This window comes from Macaca mulatta, chromosome 16, assembly GCF_049350105.2.
Source record: "Macaca mulatta isolate MMU2019108-1 chromosome 16, T2T-MMU8v2.0, whole genome shotgun sequence".
Lineage (NCBI taxonomy): Eukaryota > Metazoa > Chordata > Mammalia > Primates > Cercopithecidae > Macaca > Macaca mulatta.
Genome location: NC_133421.1, coordinates 64,070,892 through 64,092,105, shown reverse-complemented (window position 1 = coordinate 64,092,105; position 21,214 = coordinate 64,070,892). Strand labels below are relative to the sequence as shown.

The 21,214-nt window shown below is 51.8% G+C and overlaps 2 protein-coding genes and 1 long non-coding RNA gene across 40 annotated transcripts in view; 1 reads left to right on the top strand and 2 right to left on the bottom strand.

The window, feature by feature from the left end:
* Window positions 1-2,923: 2,923 nt before the first annotated feature.
* LOC144335663 (uncharacterized) lies at window positions 2,924-6,576 on the bottom strand. Its single transcript, XR_013406711.1, has 3 exons — window positions 5,613-6,576; window positions 4,968-5,099; window positions 2,924-3,104 (listed from the first exon to the last, which is right to left on the bottom strand). It is a non-coding gene; the product is annotated as an uncharacterized LOC144335663 (long non-coding RNA).
* A 418-nt stretch (window positions 6,577-6,994) lies between these two features.
* Window positions 6,995-8,365, top strand: MIEN1 (migration and invasion enhancer 1). Of its 2 annotated transcripts, NM_001266804.1 has the most exon segments (4): window positions 6,995-7,123; window positions 7,237-7,334; window positions 7,752-7,828; window positions 7,915-8,178. In NM_001266804.1, coding segments are annotated over 4 exon segments (348 nt in total). In that variant the 5' UTR covers window positions 6,995-7,034; the 3' UTR covers window positions 7,999-8,178.
* Window positions 8,366-8,939: 574 nt separating this feature from the next.
* The window catches only part of ERBB2 (erb-b2 receptor tyrosine kinase 2), a 44,621-nt gene continuing 32,346 nt past the window's right edge, over window positions 8,940-21,214 (bottom strand). For 17 of the 37 annotated variants that reach the window (XM_077971458.1, XM_077971457.1, XM_028836448.2 and 14 more), the window contains 13 exons: window positions 20,667-20,827; window positions 17,761-17,808; window positions 14,193-14,331; window positions 13,990-14,112; window positions 13,637-13,735; window positions 12,588-12,773; window positions 12,286-12,441; window positions 12,095-12,170; window positions 11,672-11,818; window positions 10,861-10,958; window positions 10,500-10,688; window positions 9,961-10,213; window positions 8,940-9,819 (listed from right to left, as the gene is read on the bottom strand). In XM_077971458.1, the coding sequence (XP_077827584.1) occupies window positions 9,464-9,819; window positions 9,961-10,213; window positions 10,500-10,688; window positions 10,861-10,958; window positions 11,672-11,818; window positions 12,095-12,170; window positions 12,286-12,441; window positions 12,588-12,773; window positions 13,637-13,735; window positions 13,990-14,112; window positions 14,193-14,331; window positions 17,761-17,808; window positions 20,667-20,827 (2,031 nt within the window). In that variant the 3' untranslated portion in view covers window positions 8,940-9,463. Of the gene's footprint in view, window positions 9,820-9,960; window positions 10,214-10,499; window positions 10,721-10,830; window positions 11,027-11,628; window positions 11,819-12,094; window positions 12,171-12,285; window positions 12,442-12,587; window positions 12,774-13,636; window positions 13,736-13,989; window positions 14,113-14,192; window positions 14,332-17,760; window positions 17,809-20,666; window positions 20,828-20,978; window positions 21,081-21,214 lie in introns of all 37 variants that reach the window. The other 20 variants (XM_077971441.1, XM_077971438.1, XM_077971439.1 and 17 more) reach the window with 18 other exon arrangements.

Below are 21,214 nucleotides of genomic sequence, written 5' to 3'. Positions count from 1 at the left end.
GAGGGTCTGAGGGCTGCAAGGTAAAGGGAACCACCGGTCCACTCCTCCCAAACATCCTCCCTGAACCTGGTCTGTTCATTGGCCAAGCCAGGGGGCACTTCTGCAGCTCTGGATCCCACCCCATGGGGCAAAGAGCACCCTGCCAAGGAGGGACGCCAGCCACGGGGGTGTCCAGCAACATGGCCTGCCCGTCGATCTGCAGGCACCCATACCATGGTGGCTGTGCCCTGGCCCCTCAGAGGCACCCAGGGTAAGCCCCTCTCCCGCCCCCCACCTTCTGAGCAAAGTCCAGAGTCTTGGCTTCCCCTTTAAAATCGAGGGGCTTAGGCTGGGTGGCACAGTGGGAGAAGCCATGGTGACCCAGAGAAAGCTCTGGCCTGGGCCCCTGGAGATTCCTCTTAGAGGGATCACTTTATTTTTTTGAGACAGAGTCCTGCTCTGTCACCCAAGCTGGAGTGCAGTGGCGCCATCTCGGCTTACTGCAAACTCCGCCTCCTGGGTTCAAAAGATTCTCCTGCCTCGGCCTCCCGAGTAGCTGGGATTACAGGCCACACACCCAGCTAATTTTTGTATTTTTAGTAAATCGGGGTTTCTCCACGTTGGCCACGTTGGTCTCGAACTCCTGACCTCGTGTAATCTGCCCACCTCGGCCTCCCAAAGTGTTAGGATTACAGGTGTGTGCCACCGCACCCGGCCTGAGGGATCGATTTAGTTCTCTCAGGGATCACTTTAGCTCTCTAGTTCAGCACTGGGCAAACAGGGTACTTGGGAGAAGGGTTGGGAGGCAGAAATCAAAGGCTGTGGCCACCACCCAGCTTGATGCGGGTGACAGGAAAACAAACAATCCTTAGGGTGATAAGAGGTCCACCATGGGGGGGGCACAGAGGAGTGACTCCTGCCTCAATTTTCTCCAGAGTTTTCCTAGGAAAACCGGTATGAATGTGCCCAGCAAAGAAGTGGGGGAGGAGGCAAGGTCTCTTGGGTGATGGAGCAGCTTGTGCAAAGGCAGAGTAGACAATTCACTCATTAATTTATTCAACTCTCTGTTCAGTACCTACCATATGCCAGCCCCATGTTTGGTGCTGGGCATACTGGGGTAAGCAACAAAAACAGACCCCGCCCTATCCTCACACAGCCAATCAGGAAGATTGATGTTAATCAAAGAATCACACAAATAAGAAATGACAGGAGACAACTATGCTGGGAGAATGACTCACATAGGGAGTCAGGAAAGACTTCTCTGTGGAGGTGACAGCTGAGCAGAGGAGAAGGTGGCTGACATGGGAAGGGGGTTGGAATCAGTGGATGGGAACTGGGGAAGGAGGCCACCTTCCCAAGTGAGGAAACCACTGCCAGAGCTCTGGAGAGGAGGGGATGCAGCATGCGGAGACAGAGAGTGGGGTTGGAGGAGAAAGGAGGAAGCAGAGGCCACGTGGGTGAACCTGGACAGGTGTGGAAGGTGTGGAGAGAGGCCGCTATGCTTCTGCAAATGTGGCCTCCAGACCTCCCTAACCTTGTGTGGAAAACAGATCCTTGGGATCCTCTCCAGCAATTGAATCTCAGTCTGTGGGGCTAAGACACAGGAAGGTGTGGTATTGACAAGCCCTCAGGTGGCTGTTCCGCAAGCCAGGTTTGAGAGCCATCCATCCTGTTTGTCCAGATGGGCAGGAGTAGCGGTCAAAGACCAGACCCTTCAAGTTGTATTTAGACTTAAGTAGAAGCACAGAGGAGAGGGCACATTTACATTTTAGAAAGATCATCCTGGATGGTGAAGGATGGGATGGAAACGAAGCCACGGTCAGAGGGCTGAGTGCTGTAGGAATCAACTTATATGGCTTTCTGGAGGGGGTGGAACTGTGTGAACAAAAAGCAGGTCTGGGGTTGGGGAGGAGGGAGAGGGGTCCACAGTAGGGGGCACAGGGACTTGTGGGAGGTGATGGGACCATTCTGTATCTTGGTTGTGGGGTTGGATGCACAGCTGTGTGTGTTTCTTAGGACTCATAGAAAGGTACACTCAAGGCCGGGCGCGGTGGCTCACGCCTGTAATCCCAAGACTTTGGGAGGATGAAGTGGGCGGATCATGAGGTCAGGAGTTCAAGACCAGCCTGCCCGACATGGCAAAACCCTTTCTCTACTAAAAATACAAAAATTAGCCAGGCGTGGTGGCATGCACCTAAAATCCCAGCTACTCAGGAGGCTGAGGCAGGAGAATCTCTTGAACTCAGGAGACAGAGGTTGCAGTGTGCTGAGTGTGAGCCATTGCGCTCCAGGCTGGGCAACAAGAGTGAGACTATCTCAAAAAAAAGAGAGAAAAAAAGAAAGGTACACTCAAGAGGATGAATTTCACTGTGTATAAGTTGTATCTGAATTTTAAAACAACAACAACGAGGCCGGGCATGGTGGCTCACGCCTGTAATCCCAACACTTTGAGAGGCCGAGGCAGGTGGATCACGAGGTCAGGAGTTTGAGACTAGCCTGGCCAACATGGTGAAACCCCGTCTCTGCTAAAAATATAAAAATTAGCTGGGCGTGGTGGTGCGCACCTGTAATTCCAGCTACTCGGGAGGCTGAAGCAGGAGAATTGCTTGAACCCGGGAGGCAGAGGTTGCAAGGAGCCAAGATGGTGCCACTGCACTCCAGCTGGGGCGACAGAGCAAGACTCCATCTCGGGGGAAAAATAGTAATACTAATAAATAAGAATGAGTTTATAGGTCAATGGAACAGAATCCAGAGTCCAAGTAGAAACCCTTTTACATTTCTCAATTGATTTTACAGGGTGCCAAGACAATTTGATGGAGGAAAGGATAGGCTTTTCAATAAATGGTACTGTGATCAATTGAATAGCCACATGCCAAAAGGTGAATTTAGATCTTTTGCTCACAGAATGCATTAAAAAAAAAAAAACTCGATATAGATCATATACCTGAATGTGAGAGCTAAAACCATACAACTTCTAGAAGAAACCATGGGAGACAGTCTTCGTGGAGGCCGGGCGCGGTGGCTCACATCTGTAATCCCAGCACTTTGGGAGGCCGAGGTGGATGGATCACCTGAAGTTGGGAGTTCAAGACCAGCCTGGCCAACATGGAGAAACCCCATCTCTACTAAAAAAAAAAAAAAAAATTAGCCAGGCATGGTGGCGCATACCTGTAATCCCAGCTACTGAGGAGTCTGAGGCAGGGGAATCGCTTAAACCAAGGAGGCAGAGGCTGTGGTGAGCCAAGATGGTGCCATTGCACTCCAGCCTGGGCAAGAAGAGCAAAATTCCATCTCAAAAAAAAAAAAAGAAGAAGAGGCCAGGCATGGTGCCTCATACCTGTAATCCCAGCACTCTGGGAGGCCGAGGCAGGTTAATTGCTTGAGCCCAGGAGTTTGAGACCAGCCGAGACAACCTGGCAAGACCTCATCTCTACAAAAAATATAAAATTTACCCAGGCATGGTGGTGCGGGCCTATAGTCCTGGCTACTTGGTGGGGCTGAGGTGTGACAATCGCTTGAGCCTAAGAAGTTGAGGCTGCAGTGAGCTGTGATTGTGCTACTGCGCTCCAGTCTGGGTCACAGAGCAAGACACTGTCTCAAAAAAAGAAAGAAAAAATGAAGCCAGGTGAAGTGGCTCATGCCTGTGATCCCAGCACTTTGGGAGGCAGAGGCAGGCAGATCACTTGAGGCCAGAGATCCAGACCAGCCTGGCCAATATAGCAAAAACAGCCTGACCATTGCTACTAAAAATACAGAAAATTATCTGGGCCATGGTGGCACATGCCTGTAATCCCAGCTACTTGGGAGGCTGAGGCACAAGAATTGCTTGAACCTGGGAAGTGGAGGTTGCAGTGAGCCGAGATTGTGCCACTGCACTCCAGCCTGGGTGACACAGTGAGACCCTGTCTCAAAAAAAGAAAGAAAGAAAAAAAAAAAAGAAAAAAGAAAACAAATTAGCCAAAGACTGGGAGAAAATAGTTGCAAACCATATACAACTATATATGGTTGTATATATGGTTGTATATATTTTGGTTGATATCCAAAATATATAAAGAATTTTTACAAATCAATAATAAAGAGACAAACAATCCTAATAAAAATGGGCAAAAGACTTGAATAGATATTTCTTCAAATATGTATATGAATGACTAATAACTACATGAAAGATACACAACAGTCATTAGATAAATGAAAATTAAAACCACAATTATATATCATGTCATGTCCACTAGGATGGTTATAATCAAAGAGACAGAAAACAAGTATTGGTGAGGATATGGAGCGACGAATCCTCATATATTGCTGGTGGGAAAACTTTGAAAAACAGTCTAGCCGTTTCTTAAAAAGTTAAACGCTAGCCTGGGCAAAATGGCAAAACCTTGTCTCTACAAAAAATACAAAAAAATTAGCTGGGCATGCTGGTGCGTGTCTGTCGTCCCAGCTATTCAGGAGGCTGAGGCAAGAGAATAGCTTGAGTTCAGCAGGTTGAGGCTGCAGTGAGCAGTGTTTGCACTGCTGTATTCCAGCCTGGGCAACAGAGCGAGACTCTGTTTCAAAAAAAAAGTTAATCATAAACTTAACACATGACCCAGCAGTTCTACTCTTAGGAATCTACCCAAGAGAAATGAAAACACACACCTATGCAAAGACGCCAAAACATCTGTGGCAGCATTCTTCAAAATAGACAAAAAACACTGGAACCTTAAATATCCATCAACTGGTGAATTAAGAAACAAAATGTGGCAAAACCACACGTGGAATACGACTCAGCAATGAAAAGGAACAAACTACTCTAGACGCTACAGCATGAATGCATCTCAAAAAACATACTGAGTGAAAGAAGCCGTAAGCAAAAGACCACATAGCATATTATTCTGTTTATATGAAACATCCAGAAAAGGCAAAGTTAGAGACAGAAAGCAGATCAGTGGTTGCATAGGACTGGAATTGGGAGCTGAATTGACCAGAAACAGGTGGGAAGGACTTACCAGGTTGACGGAAACATTCTGTAACTGGATTGTGGTGATGGTTAGGCAACTGTACAAATGACAGCATTTTCTTTCTTTTCTTTTTTTTTTTTTTTTTTAACACAGTCTCACTCTGTCGTCCAGTCGTCCAGGCTGGAGTGCAGTGGTATCTCAGCTCACTGAAACCTCCACCTCCCAGGTTCAAGCGATTCTCCTGCCTCAACCTCTGGAGTAGCTGGGATTACAGGTGTGCGCCAGCACACCCAGCTAATTTTTGTATTTTTAGTAGAGACAGGGTTTTGCTGAGTTGGCCAGGCTGGTCTTGAACTCCTGGCCTCAAGTGATCCGCCCACCTTGACCTCCCAAAATGCTGGGATTACAGGTGTGAGCCACCATGCCCTGACTGTTTATATATATATATAAAAGCCCAGGTGCAGCGGTAATCCCAGCACTTTCAGAGGCCGAGGTGGACAGATCACAAGGTCAGGAGTTCGAGACCAGCCTGGTCAACATGGTGAAACCCCATCTCCACTAAAAATAGAAAAATTAGCCAGCGGGGTGGCTGGCGCCTGTAATCCCAGCTGCTCAGGAGGCTGAGACAGGAGACTCACTTAGGCCGGGAGGTAGAGGTTGCAGTGAGCTGAGATCGCGCCATTGCACTCCAACCTGGGCAACAGAGAAAGACTCCGATTCAAAAAAAAAAAATACAAAACTTAGCTGGGTGTGGTGGCTAGCACCTGTAATCTCAGCTACTAGGGAGGCTGAGGCAGGAGAATCGCTTGAACCCAGGAGGCAGAGGTTGCAGTGAGCCGAGATGGCACCATTGCACTCAAGTTTGGGTGACAGAGCAGGACTCCCTCTCAAAAAAAAAAAAAAAAGAAAAAGAAAAAGAAAAATAGCCTAAAGGGACACTAGAGTGGGTGGCGTGCTAGGATACCATAGCGCTACTGCAGGCAGGGAAAAGGCAGCAAGGACCTGAGCAGCCTCCATTTCCAGAGTTGCAAAATGGGAATAATGACACCAGTCCCCCAGTGAGAGGCTGGATAAGAAGGGGATGTGCAGGAACTGTTGGGGGCACACAGCCTGAAGAGTGTCTACGGTTCTCCAGTGCAGGCAAGAGGCAGTTACAAAAGACTGGAAAAAGCAGTTTAGAGCTTTGGGATCAGAAACACTTGGGTATGTAACTATAGGGCGGTTCCAAATGGCATCAGCGCAGGGCGTGGTGCCTCACGCCTGTAATCCCAGCACTTTGGGAGGCCAAGGCGGGCAGATCATTTGAGGTCAGGAGTTCGAGACCAGCCTGGCCAACATGGTGAAACCCTGTCTCTCCTAAAACAAACAAACGAACAAAAAACTGGGCCGGGCGCGGTGACTCATGTCTGTAATTCCAGCACTTTAGCAGGCCGAGGAGGGTGGATCACCTGAGGTCAAGAGTTCGAGACCAGCCTGACTAACATGGTGAAACCCTGTCTCTACTAAGAACACAAAATTAGCCGGGTGCGGTGGCACGCGCCTGTAGTCCCAACTACTTGGGAGGCTGAGGCAGAAGAATCGTTTGAACCCCGGAGGCGGAGGTTGCAGTGAGCCGAGATCGCGCCATTGCACTCCAGCCTGGGCAACAAGAGTGAAAAAAAACAACAAATGCCATCAGCATGTGAGCGAGAAAATGTCAACTATTTCATACATCAGCCACACCCACTCCCATCTCCAGGATGGTTGCCCCACCGCTTTCTCTTTCTTTTGTAAACTGAAAAGCGCTCTGCAGTCTAAGATAGTCCATTAGAGTAAATGAAGCCGTGAAGTCCGGCGGACATCGGGAGTGGGGAAGCCCGGCATTCCGGGAGACCGGGCCGGGGAAGGAGGGTCTGTACCGGTTCTCCCAGACTCTGCCCGGGGCGCGAGCTCCGGAGCTGCCGTACGAGGTCAAAACGTAGCAATGGCGGAGGCCTACAGGGGGCGCCCGGACGCCACGCTCGGCCCCGCCCCAACGCCACGCTCGGCCCCGCCACGCTCCAGAGGCCCCGCCCCGTCACGTGCCCGCTGAGCGCGTCACACCCGGAAGCAGGGGCCCGAGCGGAGCAGGCAGCTATGAGCGGGGAGCCGGGGCAGACGTCCGTAGCGCCCCCTCCCGAGGAGGTGGAGCCGGGGAGTGGGGTCCGCATCATGGTGGAGTACTGGTGAGCGGTCCCGGCTGGAGGACCCCTACCCTGGTCCCGTGGGCCGGACGGAGGTGGGTCCACGGGAGGCCCCACCCCCGAGTCCCCAGCCCAGCCCCATTTCTTCTCCCCAGTGAACCCTGCGGCTTCGAGGCGACCTACCTGGAGCTGGCCAGTGCTGTGAAGGAGCAGTATCCGGGCATCGAGATCGAGTCGCGCTTGGGGGGCACAGGTGAGGCTCATGGAACACCTGCTGAGTCAGTCTGTACTCTAAATCCCAGCTCTCCCGCTTTCTAGTTCTGACATTGGCTGCTTTATGTAAAGTGCCTGCAGTGCCTGACACATGGTAAAATGTCCAGCCAACATGAGTTCCCTTCCATATGTCAGGGGGTTCACAGAGGCCTGCGGGGGAAAAACCTATTAGACTGCAATCGTGTAGGGTTGGAGGGGAGGGAGTCTTTCATTGTTGCCAGGGGCACACAGGCGGGGCCTCCCTCAGGTTCCCTGGAGTTGACCCAGGGTTGGGGAATGGCTTAAGGAGCTACAAATGGGTCTCCAGTGGGAGTGGTGGGGGACCCCTTTGAAGGAACTCCTGATTTCTGCCTATGTTCTCAGTGTACCATTTATTTATCTGTTGATTTCTTACCAGGTGCCTTTGAGATAGAGATAAATGGACAGCTGGTGTTCTCCAAGCTGGAGAATGGGGGCTTTCCCTATGAGAAAGATGTGAGTATTTGCAGTGTTGGGAGGACCTCTGGGTCATCCTACCCCAACAGTGCATCATCCTGTCATTCCACATCTCTGTCCTCTAGCTCATTGAGGCCATCCGAAGAGCCAGTAAAGGAGAACCCCTAGAAAAGATCACCAACAGCCGTCCTCCCTGCATCATCCTGTGACTGCACAGGATTCTGGGTTCCTGCTCTGTTCTGGGGTCCAAGCCTTGGTCTCCCTTTGGTCCTGCTGGGAGCTCCCCCTGCCTCTTTCCCTTACTTAGCTCCTTAGCAAAGAGACCCTGGCCTCCACTTTGCCCTTTTGGGTACGAGGAAGGAATAAGATTCCATGGCCTTGGGGGCAGGAGAGAGACACTCTCCACGGACACTTCCTCAGCCACCTTATACCCCCTTCCCAGGATAAGTGCCCACAAAAGCCTGGTCCACTCTTCACCTCGGTAATACCTGTCTGATGCCACAGTAGATTTTATTTATTTTCCCCAACCCAGGGCAATGTCAGCCATTGGCAGTAAAGTGGCACTACAAACACTAATGCTAACTAGTGTGTGTTTTTATATGTCCAATCTGGGAATGCGGGGGGCACAGAAGTCCGGCCGGCCCAGCCTTTGTACCGCCAGGGTGGCTGTGCTGGCTTGGGTGGGCTTTCTGGACAGCTACTCCTTAGGTCAGTGAGCTCCTCTGGCATAGCCAAGGCAAGGAAAATGAGTCCCACAGTAGACCCTGCCTCGTCTTTCGCCCACTCAACCGCCACTCTCCTGACTCACAAGGAGGAAATAACCCCATTCTGGTGAGTGGCCTTAGGAATTCGTTCTAAGAAAGAATGATCTGGTTGTTAAAGGGCTCTCAGATCCGAATCCAGCTTCCCGATCCCCCCCAACCCTGAAGCTAGAGAACTGGATGTCAGGCTCCTCATCCAAGCTTTCTGAAGATTCCTGGTCACTCCCTCCAGGAAAAGAGGAGTTGAGTGTAAGGTGAGCAGGAAGGGATGGTGCAGAGCTACCCCCAGACATAGGCCGGTGCCTAACTGTTCTCCAAAATATATTTGCAAATGGAGAAAGTGGGTGTGGAGAAGGACCCCCCACATCTGCCTCCCCATACAACACCCATTCTCCCCCTGGGTCTTTATTTCATCTTTAAAAAACAAAACAAAGTAAAAACTAAACAGAAAAGCACTCTGTACAAGGCCTGGATACTGACACCATTGCTGCTCCTTCCTCATGGGGGGTAGTACTAGGTCTCAGGGACAATCTCTGAATGGGTCGCTCTTGTTCTTAGACACTCCCTTAGGGCCACTTCCCCTCTCAGGCCAGCTTCCCTAAGGCTTTCAGTATGCAGGATCTGGAAGGAAAGGGCCAGGCTGGGCTGTGGCATCCACTGGACCCTAGAGTCTCATTGGGCAGGGCCCCAGAATCCACCAAGACTCCCCAGTGCTGTTCCTCTTCCAACTAGGCTGGACCCCTTCCAGCCATCTGGGAACTCAAGCAGGAAGTTTCCTTAGGACAGGTTCCGGGCATGGCAGATTCCTCTGGAAGTGGTCGGAGGGCCCGCCCGCCTCTTGATGCCAGTGGAAGTCAGGCCTTCCCTGCTCCCTGAGGACACATCGGGGCTTCTGCGGACTTGGCCTTCTGGTTCACACTGGCATGTCCAGACCCAGGTACTCTGGGTTCTCTGCCGTAGGTGTCCCTTTGAAGGTGCTAGGTGGAGCCCCCCGCTCTGATGGGTCCTGGTCCCAGTAATAGAGGTTGTCGAAGGCTGGGCTGAAGGCAGGAGGAAGGTGGGGCTGAGGGGCAGCTCCTCCCCGGGGTGCCAAGTACTCGGGGTTCTCCACAGCACCCCCAAAGGCAAAAACGTCTTTGACAACCCCATTCTTCCCTGGGGAGAGAGTCTTGGGCCTTTCCAGAGTGGCACCAGTAGGTCGGGCAGGAGACAGAGGGCCCTCTTGGGGCGAAGGGGGCTGTGGCCGAACATCTGGCTGGTTCACATATTCTGAAAGGCCAAGAGAAGATGACCTATTAGGGGAAGGAACCCCGGTGTCGCTGCCACTCCCTCTGCCCCCACAGTGGACCCTGGGCTGAGGGTCCCCCCTACCCCGCCCATCAGTCTCTCCGCTTAGACTGGACTCCATACCGGGCTGGGGACTGCAGGTCAGGGGGGCAACGTAGCCGTCAGTCTCAGAGGGCAGGGGTACCGTGGGGTCCTCACTGTACCGCTGTAGAGGGCTGGGGTCATGTGCGGGGAGGCTTTGCAGCCCCTTGGCTGCCCCCATTCCTAGGTCACCATCAAATACATCAGAGCCAGTCCCTTCGGAGGGTGCCCGTGGAGACCTGGGGGCCTCCTCTTCAGAGGGCTCCAGCCCTAGCGTCAGGTCCCCACCGCCACTCTGGGGACAAGAAAGTAAGTCATGATGGGAGTCACTTAATGGATCTGGGATGGGGACTCCATGGGAAGTGACAGGGTCACAGGAGAAAAACAGGTCACCTTTGGGGTACGACACAATCACCGTGGAGAGAATGGGGTCACAGAGGTTGGAAGGCAGTAAGAATTTTTTGTAGGGATAATGGGGTCTCCTTGAGAGGTGACAGTTGAGGGAACATCAGAGAAAGGGACCCTAGTCCACCAGGGATGGAGGAGGTAAGCAGCCACACAGTGTGACCGAAGGCACTGACCCTGGTAGATGAGCTGCGGTGCCTGTGGTGGACCATGCCCCCAGTGCCCGGGGCAGGGTCTGGACAGAAGAAGCCCTGCTGGGGTACCAGATACTCCTCAGCATCCACCAGGTCCCCCATGTCATCGTCCTCCAGCAGTGAGCGGTAGAAGGTGCTGTCCAAGGGACTGGCTGGGCCCAAGTCCTCATTCTGCGGAGGAAGGAGAGGTGGGATGGTGGCCCCTCCCCAGCTCAGCATGCAGCCTTCCATGAAGGCTCATAGCAGGTGAGGGGCCTGACACACCGGACTCATCTCTCCTTCCCACCCTCTGCAGGAGGGTGCTCTTAGCCACAGGCAGGGATGGGGCACAGAGGCCCAGTACCTGGATGACCACAAAGCGCTGGGGGTCCCTGGCCATGCGGGAGAATTCCGACACCAACTCCCGGAATCTCGGCCGACATTCAGAGTCAATCATCCAACCTGGGGCAGGAGGGAGGCCAGCATCTAGCCCCGGCCCTGTGTGCCTGCTGCCTCCCCTCCCACTCCCGCTGCAGTCTGGTCTAGACAGTCCCAAGGGACAGCCCAAAGCCCTTGGTGGTAGAGAAGTAGTACCAGACTCTGGGGGCTTCAGCCAGAACCTTCGGGCATCTCTACTAGTTTCCCTTTTAATTTTTTTTTCTTTTTGTTTGCTTTTTTGTTTTTTTGAGATGAGGTTTCACTCTGTCGCCCAGGCTGGATTTCAGTGGTGCAATCATAGCTTACTGCCACCTTCAGCTGGGCTCAAGTGATCTTCCTGCCTCAGCCTCTCCCGAGTAGCTGGGACTACAGGCACACACCACCACACCCAGCGAATTTTTTTATTTTTTGTAGAGATAGGGTCTCACTGTGTTGCCCAGTCTGGTCTTGAACTCCTGGCTTCAAGGGATCTTCCCACCTCAGCCTCCCAAAGTACTGGGATTACAGGCATGAGCCACTGTGCCCAGCTTAATATTGTACATAAGGTTCTCTAGTTGTTCCTCAAGAGTGGCTTTGGACTTTGACTGTAAAAGGGATATGAGAAGGTTTTGAGGCTCCTAATATACCAGGGTTCCTGGGTCTACATACATCCTGGTCCCCTTTCATGCCCTTTGTGGGCTTCTCGACCCAGGACCTCCCACCCTCCTCCAGGCAGCCCGCACAGCTCAGCCACGCACATTTGACCATGATCATGTAGACATCAATGGTGCAGATGGGGGGCTGGGGCAGCCGCTCCCCCTTTTCCAGCAGGTCAGGGATCTCCCGGGCTGGGATCCCATCGTAAGGTTTGGCCCCAAAAGTCATCAGCTCCCACACAGTCACACCTAAGGCAGAGACAGGGTCAGGAGTGGGAGGGCCAGAGGTTCTGCCCAGGAGTCTGGCATCATGGCAGCAGGGGGGAGATGTGATGCCAGGAGACAGAATCTACCCAGTCTTTCCCTAATCCTGGGAAGTGCACAGACCCTGCAAGGTGGGGCACAGGCAGCCCCTTCCCTCCCTCCACATGCTGAGGTGGCCCCATAATTCTCCCCATCCCAGCTCTCATCCTCCCTCCAGCCATGACTCCTCACCCACCCCTCCCAACACTCCCCACCACACACCATAACTCCACACATCACTCTGGTGGGTGAACCGCCGTCGGAGAATGGACTCCAGCGCCATCCACTTGATGGGCACCTGGGAGGGCAGAAGAGGAAGTCCTCCAACTGTGTGTGGTGGGGAGGTGGCCACTCAGAGTTCTCCCAGGGGCCAGACCCCACTCCACCCGACTTCCTCTGCTCCTTCACCTAACCTTGCCCCCATCTGCATGGTACTCTGTCTCGTCAATGTCCAGCAGCCGAGCCAGCCCAAAGTCTGTAATTTTGACATGGTTGGGACTCTTGACCAGCACGTTCCGAGCAGCCAAGTCCCTGTGTACGAGCCGCACATCCTCCAGGTAGCTCATCCCCTGGAATGGGAAGCACCCAGGTAAACCTTCTGGGAGGGCCTGGCCCTGGTCATATGCCCAGGAAGAGTCCCCATCCTAGCCCCTTGTGGACATAGGGGCTTGCTCCAAAGGGACCCGCAAAGAGCCCAGGTGCCCTAAGTGCATACCTTGGCAATCTGCATACACCAGTTCAGCAGGTCCTGGGAGCCCAGGCGTCCGCGGTTTTCTCGGACATGGTCTAAGAGGCAGCCATAGGGCATAAGCTGTGTCACCAGCTGCACCGTGGATGTCAGGCAGATGCCCAGGAGGCGGGAGACATATGGGGAGCCCACACCAGCCATCACGTATGCTTCCTGGGGACAAGGGTACACTGAGAGGGTATGGGAGACCTCACACCCCCAAACACCACACAGCCTCCCAACCATCACACAGCCTCCCAACCACCACACACCCCCAAACACCACACAGCCTCCCAACCATCACACAGCCTCCCAACCACCACACACCCCCAAACACCACACACCCCCAAACACCACACAGCCTCGCAACCACCACACAGCCTCCCGACCATCACAAACCACAGCCGCGGCTCACGGCCTGTGAATGCCCAAAGTACCAGCCTGGCCAACATGGTGAAACCCCGTCTCTACTAAAAATACAAAAATTAGGCCGGGCACGGTGGCTCACGCCTGTAATCCCAGCACTTTGGGAGGCCGAGGCAGGCGGATCACGAGGTCAGGAGTTTGAGACCAGCTTGGCCAACATGGTGAAACCCCATCTCTACTAAAAATACAAAAATTAGCCGGGCGTGATGGCTCACACCTATAATCTCAGTTACTCAGGAGACTGAAGGAGGAGAATCGCTTTAACCTGGGAGGCCGAGCCAAGACCACGCCATTTCACTCCAGCCTGGGTGACAGAGCGAGACTCTATCTCAAAAAAAAAAAAAACAAAAAAAAACCAGGCAGGTGCTTGTAATTCCAGCTACTCAGGAGCCTAAGGCATGAAAATCGCTTGAGCCCAGGAGGTGGAGGTTGCAGTGAGCTGAGATCACGCCACTGCACTCCAGCCTGGGTGACAGAGCAAGGCTCCGTCTCCAAAAAAATAGTCTAGGTTTGCGGGAGTCATATCTCCCCAAACCCCAATGAAGAGACCAGAGCCCAGACCTGCAGCCATGGGGTCCTTCCTGTCAGCAGAAGAGGGTAGAGGGGCTTACATCTAAGATTTCTTTGTTGGCTTTGGGGGATGTGTTTTCCCTCAACACTTTGATGGCCACTGGAATTTTCACATTCTCCCCATCAGGGATCCAGATGCCCTGGGCAGAAAGAAGAGGATATGAGTGAGAAGAGCGTGGGCTGGATCCTACCTGCCTTCCAGGAGATCATTACTTGTGCTCCAAACATCCTTCCCCACCCTGGGGCTTGCTCCGGTTCCCTTCTGCTCCGCTGTAACTGCCCTCCCCCAAATACTGCCTCCGGCTCTTGCCCCTCCCATCGGAACTGCCGACCACACCCCTCCAGGCACCGCCCCCACCTTCTGGGGCCGCCCACCCCAGGACCTGGCCCTGACCTTGTAGACTGTGCCAAAAGCTCCAGATCCAAGCACCTTCACCTTCCTCAGCTCCGTCTCTTTCAGGATCCGCATCTGCGCCTGGTTGGGCATCGCTCCACTCGGTGTCAGTGGCTCCACCAGCTGGGGTGAGGGGGTGGTGGGTCAGTGCCGGGAGCCAGTGGAGACCCCACGCGGGCTGGCAGGCCTTCACCCCGCCTTACCTCCGTTTCCTGCAGCAGCCTCCGCATCGTGTACTTCCGGATCTTCTGCTGCCGTCGCTTGATGAGGATTCCAAAGACCACCCCCAAGACCACGACCAGCAGAATGCCCACCACAGCAGAGATGATGGACGTCAGAGGGCTGGGGGCGGAGCCAGGGTCAGGGATTGAGGGCTAGTTTGGGGTAGGAGGGACAAAGGGGGCCCACGGGGGACATGAAGAAGGTGTTTGGCATTCGGAAAGGGAAGTCGGAAGGGTGACCCACAGGCTTGGACCCTCTCCTACTCAAAACCTGCCTTGGCTCCCCACTGCCTCCACAATAAAGTCCAAACTCCTTGTAGGCAATCAGAGCCCTCTCCACATCTCCAGATTCTCTATACTTGGTTCTCTAGCCTTGGCTCTGCCTTAGAGCTCCAACACTTTATGGTGTAAAAATCACTAAGGATGCTGGGCACAGTGGCTCACGCCTGGAATCCCAGCACTTTGGGAGGCTGAGGCGGGTGGATCACAAGGTCAGGAGTTCGAGACCGGCCTGGCCAACATAGTGAAATCCCGTCTCTACTAAAAATACACACAAAAAAATGAGCTGGGCGTGGTGTGAGTGCCTGTAATCCCAGCTGCTTGGGAGACTGAGGCAGGAGAATCACTTGAACCCAGGAGACGGAGGTTGCAGTGAGCCGAGATTGCGCCACTGCACTACAGCCTGGGCAACAGTAAGAGACTCCATCTCAAAAAAAAAAAATCACTAAGGAGACTGTTAATACACATGTCCCTCAACACCATGGGGCCACATCCTGATAAACCAATTGTAAGTTGAAACTGAAAATGCATTTAAGACACCTAGCCTGGCCGGGTGCGGTGGCTCACGCCTGTAATCCCAGCTCTCAGGGAGGCAGAGGCGGGAGGATAACTTGAGCCCAGGAGTTTGAGACCTGCCTGGGTAATATAGCGAGACCCCGTTCTCCACAAAAAGGAAAAAAAAAAAAAAAAGACAAAAAAGACACCTAGCCTGGCTCACACGTGCTCAGAACATTTACACTGCCAGCAGCTTACAGTTGGGCAGAATCATCTGACACAAAGCCTATTTTATAATAAACTGTTAAATAGTTTGTGTTATTTATTTATTTATTTAATTTTGAGACAGGGCCTTCCTGTGTTGCCCAGGCTGAGTGCAGTGGTGGGATCATGGCCCACTGCAGCCTTGACCTCCGGGCTCAAGCAATCCTTCCACCTCAGCTGCCCAAGTAGCTGGGACTACAGACACACAACACCACATTTGGCTAGTTTTTTTATTTTTTTGTAGAAATGGGGTCTCACTGTGTTGCCCAGGCCGGTCTCGAGCTTCTAACCTCAAAGGATCCTCCCACCTTGGCCTCCTAAAGTGCTGGGATTACAGGTGTGAGCTACTGTGCCTGGCTATGTAATTTATTGAATATTGAAAGTAGGGCTGGGCACAGTGGCTTGAGGTTGAGGTGGGCGGATCACCTGAGGTCGAGAGTTCGAGACCAGTCTGACTAACATGGAGAAACTCCATCTCCACTAAAAATACAAAATTAGCCAGGCATGGTGGTGCATGCCTGTAATCCCAGCTACTCTGGAGGCTGAGGAGGAGAATCACTTGAACCTGGGAGGTGGAGGTTGCGGTGAGCCAAGATTGTGCCATTGTATTCCAGCCTGGGCAACAACAGGGAAACATCTCAAAAAAAAAAAAAAAAAAAAAAAAAAAAAAAAAAAGTGAAAAACAGAATGGCTGTATGGGTATTCAAGGTACAGTTCTTACTGAATGATTTTCCACACCTCCCGGTGTTTGCATAGGCTGTCCCTTCAGCCTGGACCACCATTTCTCCACAGGGTCATCTTTTAAGACTTGGCTTGGCCAGGTGTGGCTCATGCCTGTAATCCCAGCACTTTGGGAGGCCAAGGCAGGTGGATCACCTGAGGTCAGCAGTTCAAGACTAGCCTGGCCAACATGGCGAAACCCTGTCTCTACTAACAATACAAAAATTAGCTGGGCATGATGGCACATGCCTGTAATCCCAGCTACTACAGGGGCTTAGACAGGAGGATTGCTTGAACCTGGGAGGTAGAGGTTGCAGTGAGCCAAGATCGTACCATTGCACTCGGGCCTGGGCAACAGAGCAAGACTCCATCTAAAAAAAAAAAAAAGAGAGACTTGGCTCATTGCCAGGAGTGGTGGCTCATGCCTGTAATCCCAACACTTTGGGAGGCCAAAACAGGAGGATCACTTAAGCCCACGAGTTTGGGCAACCCAGTGAGATCCTGTCTATACAAAAAAAATTTTTTAATTAGCCAGGTGTGGTGGCATGCTCCCATAGTCCCAGCTGCCGCAGCAGGGTCACTTGAGCCCAGGAGGCCAAGGCTGCAGTGCGCCTGTGATTGCACCACCACATTCAAGACTGGACAACAGAGCAAGACCCTGTCTCAATCACTCAATAAAAAGATAGCGTATCTGGCTGGGCACGGTGGCTAACATCTGTAATCCCAGCACTTTGGCAGGCCGAGGTGGGCGGATCTCAAGGTCAAGAGATGGAGACAATCCTGGCCAACAAGGTGAAACCCCGTCTCTACTAAAAATACAAAAATTAGCTGGGTGTGGTGGCGCATGCCTGTAATCCCAGCTACTCGGGAGCCTCAGGCCAGGAGGCAGAGGTTGCAGTGAAATGAGATGGCGCCACTGTACTCCAGCCTGCCGACAGAGTGAGACTCCATCTCAAAAAAAAAAAAAAAAAGATAGTGCATCCTGGGATAGATGGAGCTCCTGGATGTTGATCCAATATTCTTGTCATCCTGTCCTCTCCGCACCCCCTTGCTTAGCACAGGGTCTGGCCCATACCAAGCCTGTAACACATACTCATTTCACGGACAGATGATTGCCTAAGACAAAGACTTCAGTCTGTTTTTCTACCCAAAGTCCTTCCCAAAGGTCCCCACTGCCCAGACAGTCAAGTCCCACCCTGTGGCTTGGGTTCAGGGCCTCTGGCCTCCAGGTCAGACCCCACCCTGACTCTAATGACCCCCTTACTCCTGTGCTTACTCAACAGCCCCCGACACCAGAACTTGGAAGACATCCTGGATTTCCTGATGCCTCCCCCTCCAGTGTCACCTTGCACCCCAGTGCTTTCTACCTAAATGCAAGTGCAATTCCTGCTCCTCTCTCAAAGCCTGGCTCAAATTCCACCTCCTCCTTGAAGCCTCCCACCATCCCCAGTTAAGAATTCATCGCTCCTTCAGCGGCGCGGCTGCACTCTTCTCTGCCTCTCTTGACTTCCACGGAATTGCACTTTGCCCGTGTTCCTCACAGGACATCAAGTTACTCCAGGCTGGGGAGGGACTGGGTTTTCTAGCCATCGTTCCCTGCGGTCCCCTCCCCTCAGTTTCGGAGCAGGTCCTCTGTCACTTGTTGAAGTGGAAAATGACAGGAGGTTCCACAGTGGAAGAGTGAGTGGGAAGGGACATATGTCAGGGGGTCCCCTCCCTACAGCAGTGACCACCCAGCATCCGGTGGGGGAGTGAAGGGCAACGAGGGGTACATCCTGGGGTCCAAGCCAACCTGGCTCTCTGCTCGGCGGGGCAGCCCTTGTCATCCAGGTCCACACAGCTGCAGGAGAAAGAGTCTCATCAACAATTCTGGGAACCACCCTCTTGGGAACCACCGTTCCAGTCTCACAACAAACCCGGGAGGGGTGTGGCTGGGTCATTATCCCCATTTGACAAAGGTAGAAACTGGGCTCAAGGCCATCAGTGCTCCTTCTACCAACCCACAAGGAGACTCCTTCTCCAGCCAAGGAACCCGCATGCCCCTCTCCCCTGCAGCCCCTTGTGGTGGGTAGGAAGCAGGGAGGGCACCCAGAAAGGCAAGTAAGGGAGCTCAACTATTCCCTCCATAGAAGAATCTCAGGGTAAACTGATACGACTTCTCCAGAGAACGGTTTGGCAACACCTACGAAATATTATCTATGATGCAGCAAATTCTCCTCTGAATACAGACCGTACATATTGCTTGCAAATGCTTTTGTCACTTAACAGAATCTTGCAGTGTTTTTCCATGTTCTAATACCGTGATCTGGATCTAGGATCCATATGGATCTGGACCCATATTCTCTTTTTTTTTTCTTTTCTTTTTTTTCTCGAGATGGAGTTTCGCTCTGTTGCCCAGGTTGGAGTGCACTGGTGCAATCTCGGCTCACCGCAACCTCCGCCGCCCAGGTTCAAGCAATTCTCCTGTCTCAGCTTCTCAAATAGCTGGGATTACAGGTGCCCACCACCACGCCCGGCTAATTTTTGTATTTTTAGTAGAGACGGGGTTTTGCCATGTTGGCCAGGCTGGTCTTGAACTCCTGACCTCTGGTGATCTGCCTGCCTCGGCCTCCCAAAGTGCTGGGATTACAGGCGTGAGCCACTGCACCCAGCCCGGACCCATATTCTTTTAATTTTTCTCATTTAGTTGTCTTTAAATTGAAACGCATGAATACATCCTTGTGATAAACATTGCCAGCACTATATACCCTAAAAATGCCAATGTGTGGACACTAGGGGGCATACAGAAGAATGCTCACTTGTGTATGGAGCTCAATTGCAATAAACTGCGAAAACAGGGAAACAAGCTCAATATCCCTCAAAAACAAAGTGAAATTACATCCATGTTATAGGTTGAATAATTAAAAAAGAATAAAGATGGTAGATCTGTCTGTACTCACAAGAAAGGATACCTCAAGTCGGAGGGAAAGTAAACTGCAGAATAGTATGAAGAGAATGATCCCATTTACATTACAAAATGTACACGCACACAAATCTGATGACAAGTGGAACTATATGAAATTGCTGTTTCTTGACCTTTTTTTTTTTTTTTTTTGAGACAAGAGTCTTGTTCTGTCATCCAGGCTGGAGTGCAGTGGCACAATCTAGGCTCATTGAAACCTCCGCCTCACGGGTTTTCTCCTACCTCAGCCTCCCGAGTAGCTGGGATTTCAGGTGTGCATCACCATACCCGGCTAATTTTTGTATTTTTAGTAGAGACAGGGTGTCGCTACGTTGGCCAGATTGATCTCGAACTCCTGATCTCAAGTGATCCGCCTGCCTCAGACTCCCAAAGTGCTGGAATTACAGGTGTGAGTCACCGCGTGCCCATTTTTGGTTTACACAAACAGCAATCTTATTTGACTCAACCTAATATAAATGTAGTGTGTCTATATAAGTGTGCAGAAAAGAGCCCAGAAGGATGAACACACAAGTCAATGCGGTGGTTCTCCCAGCCCACAGGAGAGGCTGGGTGGACAGGGAGTTGAGTGGTTTTGTAACATTTATACTTTTATGTTACTGAAAATGTTTATCACAAGGATGTATTCATGTGTTTCATGTGTAAAGACAACTAAATAAGAAAAATTAAAAGAATAAGGTAGATCACCATGTTAGAACATGGAAAAACATTTCAAGGTCCTGGAAAGTGAGAAAAAGCAATTTGCAAAAACAATATGAACTATGATTCTATTTGGTAAAAAGAAATATATGACTGGGCATGGTGGCTCACCCCTGTAATCCCAACACTTTGGGAGGCCGAGGCTGGCAGATCACCTGAGGTCAGCGGTTCAAGACCAGCCTGGCCAACATGGTGAAACCCCATCTACTGAAAATACAAAAATTAACTAGGCAAGGTAGCATGTTCCTGTAATCCCAGCTACTCAGGAGGCCAAGGCAGGAGAATTGCTTGAACCCAGGAGGTAGAGGCTGCAGTGAGCCAAGATTGCACCACTGCACTCCAGCCTGGGTGACAGAGTGAGACTCCATCTAAATATATATATATATATGTGTGTGTGTGTGTGTGTGTGTGTTAGAACGTGCACAGATAAAAATAACTGGAGAATAATATTAATGTATGTTAACTTATATATACATATTAGAATGTGCACAGACAAAAATAACTAGAGGAAAAATATTTCAAATTATTAACAGTGGGGATAGAACTGCTAGGGCATTAATTTATATTTCATGTTTTAATTTTACCATTTTAACAATGTGTTATTTTTATTTTTATTTTTTTTGAGATGGAGTCTCGTTCTGTTGCCTAGGCTGGAGTGCAGTGGCGCAGTCTCAGCTCCCTACAAGCTCCGCTTCCTGAGTTCATGCCATTCTCCTGCCTCAGCCTGCCGAGTAGCTGGGATTACAGGCGCCCACCACCACACCCGGCTAATTTTTTATATTATTTAGTAGAGACGGGGTTTCACCGTGTTAGCCAGGCTGGTCTCAAACTCCTGACCTCAGGTCATCTGTCCGCCTCGGCCTCCCACAGTGCTGGGATTATGGGCGTGAGCCACCGTGCCCGGCCCCAACGATGTGTTATTTTTGCCATCAGAAATAAGATATGATAAAGGGAGAGTTGGTCCCCTTTTATAGTAAGAGCCCCAGAGAGACCCCTGAAAGGAAAGTCCTCCTTTCTGCAGAAAAGACCCTCAGACTCACGAGTGGGTGCAGTTGATGGGGCAAGGCTGGCACGTGCCCTCCTCATCTGGAAACTTCCAGATGGGCATGTAGGAGAGGTCAGGTTTCACACCGCTGGGGCAGCGGGCCACGCAGAAGGGAGGGTCCTTATAGTGGGCACAGGCCACACACTGGTCAGCCTCCTGGGAGGGGCAGAAAAGGTTTGTAGGGGGCTAGCACTGACACCCCCAGGGCAGTAGGATCAGGCCCTTAGTTGGGTCCCCTTTGTGCTTCCCAAGGCCACCCAGCAGCAATTTTCACCATGCTCCTGGGACAAACACCTCTGCTCTTCACCCAGTCTCTGTGGACCCTCCCTCGGGGCCCTCCTCCAAGCTTGATCCTGGGCGGGGACTTGAGCCAGAGAATGGGAGGCACCCAGAGAAGAAAACGCATTACCTAAGGTGTAACAGCGAGTAACAACAGTCACTGCTGCATAGAAAGCCTTTCCCGGGCTTCACTGTGCCAAGCCCTGTTTAATTTCATTCTCACCACACCCCAGCAAGGTAGGTACTATTACAATACCCATTTTA

Excerpts from the sequence above, each read along its gene's own strand:
- MIEN1 (XM_077968602.1), top strand. The coding sequence starts at position 7,035 with ATGAGCGGGGAGCCGGGGCAGACGTCCGTAGCGCCCCCTCCCGAGGAG. Across the intron at positions 7,124-7,236 it reads CGCATCATGGTGGAGTACTG|TGAACCCTGCGGCTTCGAGG; the intron begins GTGAGCGGTCCC and ends TCTTCTCCCCAG. Across the intron at positions 7,335-7,751 it reads GTCGCGCTTGGGGGGCACAG|GTGCCTTTGAGATAGAGATA; the intron begins GTGAGGCTCATG and ends ATTTCTTACCAG.